At 40.8% G+C, this 10,882-nt stretch overlaps 1 protein-coding gene across 1 annotated transcript in view; it reads left to right on the top strand.

Annotated features, from left to right (window-relative positions):
• The window catches only part of LOC103505385 (serine/threonine-protein phosphatase 2A 56 kDa regulatory subunit delta isoform-like), a 55,746-nt gene that overhangs the window by 30,986 nt on the left and 13,878 nt on the right, over nt 1-10,882 (top strand). The window contains exons 2-5 of the mRNA XM_026820557.1: nt 6,616-6,793; nt 6,870-7,095; nt 7,506-7,782; nt 7,831-8,010. Of these exons, the coding sequence (XP_026676358.1) occupies nt 6,616-6,793; nt 6,870-7,095; nt 7,506-7,782; nt 7,831-8,010 (861 nt within the window). The remainder of the gene's footprint in view (nt 1-6,615; nt 6,794-6,869; nt 7,096-7,505; nt 7,783-7,830; nt 8,011-10,882) is intronic.

The following is a 10,882-nucleotide window of genomic DNA, read 5'->3' as shown; positions in this document are numbered from 1 at the left end:
TTGATTTTTTATTTTTCTTTCATGTAATGATTTAAAATCAAGACTAGAGCCCGTTCTTCCTTTTAATGTTTCCTAATAATTATGAAGCTTCGCCGAGCAAAGCCAATAAATGGATGGGTGACTTAAAGGAATAAAGGGAGAACGGGCTCTAGTCTTGATTTTAAATCATTACGTGAAAGTAAAATCAAATCAATAATATAAAATAAACTGAATATTAAACAAATTAGTTAGGTACAGAGGTACTGATTTTCTTTAACGATTGAACAAACTACGGGCTAAAAAAATTCCCGGAGGGACGGGCCCAGCTTGTTATATTTTTGCCAGATATAAAACTCTTCATACCCGGTACCAGGGTAGTTTCAGAAGAAATTTCCCCTGACTTCCCCTACCCTGCTGAGTATAGGGAGGGTTGGGGTAAATTTGAGAGTGTACTTTTAGGGTAACATTATTATCTTTGCCAGATATAAAACTCGGTACCAGGTTGGTTTCAGAGGAAATAACTACCAATATAATGTTTAAGTCACCCATCCATTTATTGGCCTTGCTCGGCGTAGCTTAACATAGATGACGCTGAAACCGGTCTTGTTATCTAAAACTTTCTCGCTTTGAGTTCATAGGTCGTCGCGACAAATTTCAAGATTAGAGCTCATTTGTGTGAGAAAATGTGAAAAATAGGGAGGGTTGGGGTAAATTTGAGACTGCAAATTTTTAGGGTACATCATACTTTTGAAACAGATAAGACTGCACGCAGTCCGAGGACCCTCCTATACTTCCCCTACCCGGGTGGGTATAGGGAGGGTTGGGGTAAATTTGAGACTGCAAATTTTTAGGGTACATACTTTTGAAACAGATAAGACTGCACGCAGTCCGAGGACTCTGGTTCGATAACTGAAGGCAAATATTTAACAGCGATTTTCACTAGTTAAACAATGGATCACTAATGTAAAGCAGTGTTGTCCTTGTATTAGGCCAATGGGTGACCATTTGGGTAATCGCGGGCTGCTGGTTTTTCCTGGCCCCACTCAGGCTGAGTATAAATATGTATGAGTGGCCGACCAATCCGTCGATGATAGGAGGGTAAAACCTCCGTCTTGAGAAGATCATATTTAAGTTAGGTCGCGGTCGTGTAAAACCCCTTGTGAAATAATTTTCCCCTTGTAAAAAAAGTACTTGAGTATCTGGGTATTTTTCAACTTGGGATCTCCTCATGAGTCAGATATCGACTTGGGAGAAACTCCTTTCCAGGCTGAGTATAAATATGTATGAGTGGCCGACCAATCCGTCGATGATAGGAGGGTAAAACCTCCGTCTTGAGAAGATCATATTTAAGTAAGGTCGCGGTCGTGTAAAACCCCTTGCGAAATAACTTTCCCCTCGTAAAAAAAAGTACTTGAGTATCTGGGTATTTTTCAACTTGGGATCTTCTTATGAGTCAGATATCGACTTGGGGGGGAAACTCCTTTCCATCATGTAGGTACCTGTTTTCTTTTACCTTAGACCACCTTTTTTTTTTTTTTTTTTTTTTTTTTTTTTCTTTGCCCGGTTGTAAGAAAAGCCCCTGTACCTACCTAAACACTAGACTCTAGAACTCTAGACAGTCGGTACTTACCTACCTCAAAATACAATAAATTACCGCAAACTAAACATACATGTATAAGTTGACGCTTGACGGTGAGCCAACCTTTTCCCCGTTTTAATTCGTGTCCCACATAGATTTGGAAAAACTTCTTGTACGTTTTCCTCTTTGTCATTTTCCTCCTCCTTCTCCTCCTTGCTTTCTGGTTTCTCTTTTCTGTCTCCTTTTTCTCTAATTTTTAGTCCGTCCTTCCTTTATTATTACGATAGTAATAAAAAAAAAGGTATAAGGTAGGCTTTTTTCCCTTTTTTTTTTTTTTTTTTCTTTTTTTTTTTTGTCCGGTTGTAGGAAAAGCCCCTGCACCTACCTCAACACTAGAGAGTCGGTACTTACCTACCTCAAAATACAATAAATTACCGCAAACTAAACATATCTACATGTATAAGTTGACGCTTGACGGTGAGCCAACATTTCCCCGTTTTAATTCGTGTCCCACATAGATTTGGAAAAACTTCTTGTACGTTTTCCTCTTTGTCATTTTCCTCCTCCTTTCTTTCTGGTTTCTCTTTTTTTGTCTCCTTTTTCTCTACTTTTTAGTCCGTCCTTCCTTTATTATTACGATAGTAATAAAAAAAGGTATAAGGTACACACGGACCAATGGCTGAAACTTTGGATTTAGGCTCTAGGGACCTCAAAACGTGTTTTGACACTAAAAACTGACCATCGAAAATTTGACCCGATTACATTACTTTCCTTCCTATAGGATAAGGAAAGTAAAAATCAAATCAAGAATAATAATAAACTGAATATTAAACAAAATAGGTTAGGTACATAAATACTGATTTTCTTTAACCAAGATCAAATCAAGAATAACAATAAACTGAATATTAAACAAAATAGGTAGGTACATAAATACTGATTTTCTTTAACCAAGATCGAAAAATTCCCGGAGGGACGGGCCCCGCTTGTTCTCCTGCTCTTCCTCATTCTTCTACCTACTTCTCCTCCTCCTCCTCCTCCTTTTTCTCAATCCTCCACTTTTTCTCCTCTTCACAGTTTCCGTCTTCCTCGACCTTCTTCCTCCTTCTCTTCTTTCTCCTATTGTTATTATTTTATTGCTCTATGTACACATCAGGTGTCCTATAAACGAGCAAAACACAAATTGCATGCACTCGAGGCGAGACAAGGCAAGTAAAAATCAAATCAAGAATAATAATAAACTGAATATTAAACAAAATAGGTAGGTACATAAATACTGATTTTCTTTAACCAAGATCAAATCAAGAATAATAATAAAAACTGAATAATAAACAAAATAGGTAGGTACATAAATACTGATTTTCTTTAACCAAGATCGAAAAATTCCCGGAGGGACGGGCCCCGCTTGTTCTCCTGCTCTTCCTCATTCTTCTACCTACTCCTCCTTAAGATCGAAAAATTCCCGGAGGGACGGGCCCCGCTTGTTCTCCTGCTCTTCCTCATTCTTCTACCTACTTCTCCTTTTCCTCAATCCTCCACTATTTTTCCTCTTCACCTTCACCGCTTCCATCTTTTCCTCGACCTTCTTCCTCCTTCTCTTCTTTCTCCTATTGTTATTATTTTATTGCTCTATGTACACAGGTGTCCTTTAAACGAGCAAAAACAAATTGCATCATTAGAGTGGTATAAATGTTGATGGTTGATGCACTCGAAGCGAGACAAGGCATTCCACCCCTCCTCCTTTTTCTCAATCCTCCACTTTTTCTCCTCTTCACAGTTTCCGTCTTCCTCGACCTTCTTCCTCCTTCTCTTCTTTCTCCTTTTGTTATTATTTTATTGCTCTATGTACACAGGTGTCCTTTAAACGAGCAAAACACATCAAATTGCATCATGATAGTGCTATAAATGTTGATGCACTCGAAGCGAGACAAGGCATTCCGCCTTTTTTTTTCCATGAAACGAGACAAAATCCATTTTTGGTGTCGGAAATTTCGAGACGAGACAAGGAATTTCTCTTTTCTACCTCATGCATTACTACCCAGAAATGCTGACATCAACAAGTACATAGTTCTTTTTACGAGACCATTCCTGAATGTTCGAGAATGTTTGCCTTTCTTCTCAAATGATACTCTTTGAATATTAAGGAATTTTAGGGACTTTAATTGTAAACAAGGAGTGCATCATGGATTTACATTTAAGCCGCGGTTCTTCCGTATATTAACAAATCCTGGGCAGGCCATCAGTTTAAAGTTCTCTAGTGAAAATTACATAGGTACTATGACGCAAACATAACCTGTATTAACTTGTTTCCCAGGAGCTTGACAAAAGCGATTAGTGTGAATATATTCGTGTTCACAAGTGTGCGACGTCTGATAACAGTGGTGACGAGGTGATAACACATATTATGTGCATTTTACTACACCCAGGGCCGACCTCAGGGGGGTCCATGCCGCCCCTTTTACCCGGAATATTCAAAGGGGCTTGAAAACAGTATTATTTAAGCTGCTGGTTCTTTAAAACTATACCTAGTCGTGTTTATAAAGGTGCTAATTACCATTATTTAAGCTGCTGGTTCTTTAAAACTATACCTAGTCGTGTTTATAAAGGTGCTAATTACCCTGAGTTCAATGCAGAATAACTCCTAACACAAAAAGCCCACTCTGTGAGGTTTAGGTGTGGGGGTGAACAGCCCTAAAAGTCGGGCTAAGGTATGGGTCAAATGCAAAATCTGTTTCCCCATGTTGACCGTCGCATCAGTGAGAAAGTTTTAAAGCATGCACCAGTGCAGCATGCTACAATGTTACCTCAGTGGAATTCAGTATTGGAAAATTCTTGCAAGAAGGGGCTAATTGTTGAAGCTCTAGGCCCGCTTGCGCTATAAACGTCCCTGAGGTTTTAAAGCATGCACCAGTGCAGCATGCTACAATGTTACCTCAGTGGAATTCAGTATTGGAAAATTCTTGCAAGAAGGGGCTCCTTGTTGAAGGCCTAGGCCCGCTTGTGCTATAAACGTCCCTGACGTTTTAAAGCATGCACCAGTGCAGCATGCTACAATGTTACCTCAGTGGAATTCAGTATTGGAAAATTCTTGCAAGAAGGGGCTCCTTGCTGAAGGCCCAGGCCCGCTTGCGCTATAAACGTACCTGACTTTAACCTTGAACATGAGTGCCAAACTCATCGCACACCACTATCTAATATAGGCGAGACAAATGTTCGGATTATGACTGGAATGGGTGGTGCTCGGAAAACTCTGAATGCAGGTGCAGATTTGATTGTCTACCCGGGAAAAAATGTCATATAGTGGATTTCACCAACGACTTAATGAGAGATTAACCTAATGGGAGAATTTTTAATCATCCAAAAAGGATGTTTTAATAATCTAAAATTCTAAAAGGAGTTTTTAATCATCCAAAAAAGAGTTTTCAGTGATCCAAAAAGGAGGAGTTTTTAAAAACTCCTGTTTGGATCATTGAAAAACTCCTTTTTTTATCATTGAAAATTGTACCATTAGTTAAATCTCTCATTAAGTCGTTGGTGAAATCCACCAATAGTTTTTCCGTGCCCATATTCACTAGTGGTTCTGTAGCAGGAATGGAGATTAGTGTGGAGAAGAAGAGAACGGAGAGGAGAAGGGAAGAGAAAGGAATATAATGGAATGGATAAGAAGAGAAGGGAGTGGAGGGGAATATAAAGGAATGGATAAGAAGAGAAGGGAGGGGAGAGGAAGAGAAAAGAATGGAGGGGAATATAAAGGAATGGATAAGAAGAGAAGGGAGTGGAGGGGAATATAAAGGAATGGATAAGAGAAGGGAGGGGAAAGGAAGAGAAAGTAGTGAGTTTAACCTTGAACATGAGTGCCAAACTCATCGCACACCACTATCTAATATAGGCGAGACAAATGTTGGGATTATGACTGGAATGGGTGGTGCTCGGAAAACTCTTAATGCAGGTGCAGATTTGATTGTCTACCCGGAAAAATGTCATAGTTTTTCAGATTTGATTGTCTACCCGGGAAATATGTCAGAGTTTTTCAGATTTGATTGTCTACCGGGAAAAATGTCAGATTTTCCGTGCTGAGTTTAACCTTGAACATGAGTGCCAAACTCATCGCACACCACTATCTAATATAGGCGAGACAAATGTTGGGATTATGACTGGAATGTGTGGTGCTCGGAACACTCTTAATGCAGGTGCAGATTTGATTGTCTACCCGGGAAAAATGTCAGGAGTTTTTCCGTGGCCATATTCACTAGTGGTTCTGTGGCATTCGGGAAATCGGACCCCAACAACATCGATGGTGGGGTAATTGTTGGCCTTACGATATACGAAAAAAAAAAAAGAAAAAAAAATAGCTAAGTAGGTATTTCATCTAATTCATATAAAAACCGTATAGGTGCTTGAAATTGCAAAAAAAAAAAACAAATTAGCTATATTTTATGTTCTGGGTAAAGACATTGAACTTGTATGAAATCAGTACACTGAACACTTGACAAGTCCTTCGATACATCGAGTGGTTCTGTGGCATTCGGGAAATCGGACCCCAACAACATCGATGGTGGGGTAATTGTTGGCCTTACGATATACGAAAAAAAAAAAATAAAAAAAAATAGCTATTTCATCTAATTTATATAAAAACCGTATAGGTGCTTGAAATTGCAAAAAAACAAATTAGCTATATGTTCTGGGTAAAGACATTGAACTTGTATGAAATCAGTACACTGAACACTGACAAGTCCTTCGATACATCGTATTAAGGCCAACAATCAAAAATGTTAGGAGAGCCTCCGAAGGTTTTATCAGGCCCAAAAATGAATCTAAAAATTCCGTGGTCCCTTTAACTTCCGACTCGACATTTGTAGACTTTTTCAAGGAGTTTCATTGAAAAGCCTACAAACGCGGTGCGCGACCGTGTACGCAACCCCGCCTAACGCGCGAAGCCCTCAGGGGGGTGTGCTTCCGAGCACAAAGTGCGAGTCAAACTAAATATAACGGTAAGAATAATCTAAATAGGATGTCCAATATAAACCTAACCAAAACCCGTTCTTCTTGTGTTCCCACAGGGTAACAAAGGCGTTGTGACCGGCAACAGTTCACCCACCTCCAATGTGCCTCCCCCCACCCAGATCAACAAATTCCAACTCTCCGCCACCAACAGCCTTAGGAAGGACAAGCGCCAGAGCTCTTCCCGATTTAACATTAGCAAAAATAGAGAACTAGAAAAATTACCCTTATTAAAAGGTAAGTAAACTAATTAAATTAGAAAAATTACCCTTGTTAATAGGTAAGTGAACTAATTAACCTCCTTTCCTAGAAGGTAAGGCGCAATGCTCACTAGTGAATTGTCCCCCACTCATGCTCAGATCGTGTGACAGACCGCGGTGCAACAGTTCACCCACCTCCAATGTGCCTCCCCCCACCCAGATCAACAAATTCCAACTCTCCGCCACCAACAGCCTTAGGAAGGACAAACGCCAGAGCTCTTCCCGATTTAACATTAGCAAAAATAGAGAACTAGAAAAATTACCCTTATTAAAAGGCAAGTAAACTAATTAAATTAGAAAAAATTACCCTTGTTAATAGGTAAGTGAACTAATTAAATTAGAAAAAATTACCCTTGTTAATAGGTAAGTAAACTAATTAAAATAGAAAAATTACCCTTGTTAATAGGTAAGTGAACTAATTAACCTCCTTTCCTAGAAGGTAAGGCGCAATGCTCACTAATTGTCCCCCACTCATGCTCAGATCGCGTGACACCGCAAGCTTTTTCCGCTACACACGTCCCGACTGTCTGACAGACCTAGGTGTATGTGTGTGGCGGAAAAAGCTTGTGAGTATGCGGCGTTTCAGACCGTCTGAGCGTGAGTGGCGAACACTGGACCGTATGTCGGCGCAGTTATGTGTACACACAGTACGGAATACGGAAATTTTAACATTACGTGCGCACTCGAAGGATTTATCGTACGACGTACAATCACGTCGTAAGCGTGTGTAGTGTACCAGGGCTTTACCACAGTGGTGCGAATAGTGTTATGGCTGCTGTTGAGGCTCTGAAGAACCTCGTGCAAGAGTTCAAGTCCAGCATGGACGAATTCCGTCTAGCAGCTGGTCCCTCCCACGAGAAACCGCTCGAAATCCTTCAACAGGCGTTCCAGGTGCTACAGGATATGGTGACACAGGAGTTGGCGACCATGCATGCCAAAATCAGCGCACTGGAGGAGCGACTGGAGGCCTCGGACCAATAGAAACCGCTCGAAATCCTTCAACAGGCGTTCCAGGTGCTACTGGATATGGTGACACAGGAGTTGGCGACCATGCATGGCAAAATCGCACTGGAGGAGCGACTGGAGGCCTCGGACCAATTCAGCAGGAGGAACTGCTTACTGTTCCGTGGTATACCAGAGGCAGACCCGGACAAGAGGGAGACTGAGGAGGACTGCCAGGCCCTCGTTATGGCGGTAATCAACAACAAGCTACAGCTTGGTCTCTCGGTGGAATGTATCGAGCGGTGCCATCGCCTTGGCATGAGGAGGGATAGGGCAAGGCCGATAATCGTGAAATTTTATTCGTACAGGTATCGAAGACAGATCGTGAGTATGCGGCGTTTCAGACCGTCTGAGCGTGAGTGGCGAACACTGGACCGTATGTCGGCGCAGTTATGTGTACACACAGTACGGAGTACGGAAATTTTAACATTACGTGCACTCGAAGGATTTATCGTACGACGTACAATCAAGTCGTAAGCGTGTGTAGTGTACCAGGGCTTTACCTGACCTTGTACCTAAATGTTGCTCATTTGTGAGCGATATCTCTAATTTGTGAGTGATATCTCTAATTTGTGAATGTCAATAATTCACCATATGGACAAATATCAACTTGATATCTAAGGCCATCAGTCCATATTGTTTTACATACCTATGTTATCGCGCAACGATTATCAAATCGCTCATCAATTTATTTGCTCTACATTTTCATGCATAATTTTTACTTTCTATTTCATTGTTATATTTGCAAGGCTCACCATAATTCTGATGAATATTCATAGATCATTAAAACCATTAGTGGACATTGAATAACTCCAACTTTTCCATTACAAACACGAGGTTTGGGGTGGATAAATGACAATTTGGGCAGTATTAGGTGGATTCTACATCTAGACTGTAACTTGTAGTATACGGCAGTTTTCATGTTGAGGGCTACATAGTCTTATGGGCCTGTTCACACTTAAACTTTAAGTTTGAGTGTGAACAGGCCCATAAGTAGGCTTGCCAAATATCCAAAATGTCGATTAGGGACGCGAATCCGCGAACATAATTGCCAAATCCGCGAACATAATCGCAAAATCCGCGAACAAAATCGCCAAATCCGCGACCATAATCGCCAAATCCGCGAACATAATCGCGAAATCCGCGAACAACGTACGTTACGTACGTACGTACGTTACGTACGTACGTACGTTACGTACGGTACGTACGTACGTACGTACGTACGTTACGTACGTACGTACGTTACGTACGTACGTACGTTACGTACGTACGTACGTTACGTACGTACGTACGTTACGTACGTACGTACGTTACGTACGTACGTACGTTACGTACGTACGTACGTTACGTACGTACGTACGTTACGTACGTACGTACGTTACGTACGTACGTACGTTACGTACGTACGTACGTTACGTACGTACGTACGTTACGTACGTACGTACGTTACGTACGTACGTACGTTACGTACGTACGTACGTTACGTACGTACGTACGTTACGTACGTACGTACGTTACGTACAGACCATGGGCTAAAAACCACTTTTTTGGAATCAGGGGACCCCAAAACGGATATTTCCACCCATTTCCCGATTTTGAAAATTTGGACCGATTGCAATACTTTCATTACTAGTATAGCTCGCTATACTGTAGTAATAGAAAGTAAAAACAGATAAACGAAATACAGTCGAACCTGGATAAACGAGAATCCAAGGGACTAGCTCATTTTTTCGTTTAAGGCGGTTTAATACAACATTTTCTCGTTTATAAAGGTTTAGCAAAGTGGAAGAGCAAACTGATGAAAGCATGACAAATTTAAACAAGTTAAGAACAAATTCTGATTTATAGAGGTACCTAATTTTAAATTTAAAAAACGCGTCCCGAAAATTTCGAGACGAGACAAGGAATTTCTCTTTTCTACCTCATGCATCACTACCCGCAGAAATGCTGACATAAACAAGTACATAGTTCTTTTTACGAGACCATTCCTGAATGTTCGAGGATGTTTGCCTTTCTTCTCAAAGGATACTCTTTGAAAGGATACTAAGAAACTTTAACATTTCTCAAAGGATACTAAGAAACTTTTACATTTAAGCCGCGGTTTTTCCGTATATTAACAAATCCTGGGTAGGCCATCAGTTTAAAGTTCTCTAGTGAAAATTACATAGGTACTATGACGCAAACATAACCCGTATTAACTTGTTTCCCAGGAGCTTGACAAAAGCGATTAGTGTGAATATATTCGTGTTCACAAGTGTGCGACGTCTGATAACAGTGGTGACGAGGTGATAACACATATTATGTGCATTTTACTACACCCAGGGCCGACCTCAGGGGGGTCCATGCCGCCCCTTTTACCCGGAATATTCAAAGGGGCTTGAAAACAGTATTATTTAAGCTGCTGGTTCTTTAAAACTATACCTAGTCGTGTTTATAAAGGTGCTAATTACCCTGAGTTCAATGCAGAATAACTCCTAACACAAAAAGCCCACTCTGTGAGGTTTAGGTGTGGGGGTGAACAGCCCTAAAAGTCGGGCTAAGGTATGGGTCAAATGCAAAATCTGTTTCCTCATGTTGACCGTCGCATCAGTGAGAAAGTTTTAAAGCATGCACCAGTGCAGCATGCTACAATGTTACCTCAGTGGAATTCAGTATTGGAAAATTCTTGCAAGAAGGGGCTCCTTGTTGAAGGCCTAGGCCCGCTTGTGCTATAAACGTCCCTGACTTTAACCTTGAACATGAGTGCCAAACTCATCGCACACCACTATCTAATATAGGCGAGACAAATGTTGGGATTATGACTGGAATGGGTGGTGCTCGGAAAACTCTTAATGCAGGTGCAGATTTGATTGTCTACCCGGAAAAATGTCATAGTTTTTCAGATTTGATTGTCTACCCGGGAAATATGTCAGAGTTTTTCAGATTTGATTGTCTACCGGGAAAAATGTCAGATTTTCCGTGCCCATATTCACTAGTGGTTCTGTGGCATTCGGGAAATCGGACCCCAACAACATCGATGGTGGGGTAATTGTTGGCCTTACGATATACGAAAAAAAAAAAATAA

The sequence above is a fragment of the Diaphorina citri genome, unplaced genomic scaffold, assembly GCF_000475195.1.
Source record: "Diaphorina citri unplaced genomic scaffold, Diaci psyllid genome assembly version 1.1 scaffold9, whole genome shotgun sequence".
Classification (NCBI taxonomy): domain Eukaryota; kingdom Metazoa; phylum Arthropoda; class Insecta; order Hemiptera; family Psyllidae; genus Diaphorina; species Diaphorina citri.
The sequence above is the reverse complement of the archived record's forward strand: the minus strand, read 5'-3'. Positions and strand labels throughout refer to the sequence as shown.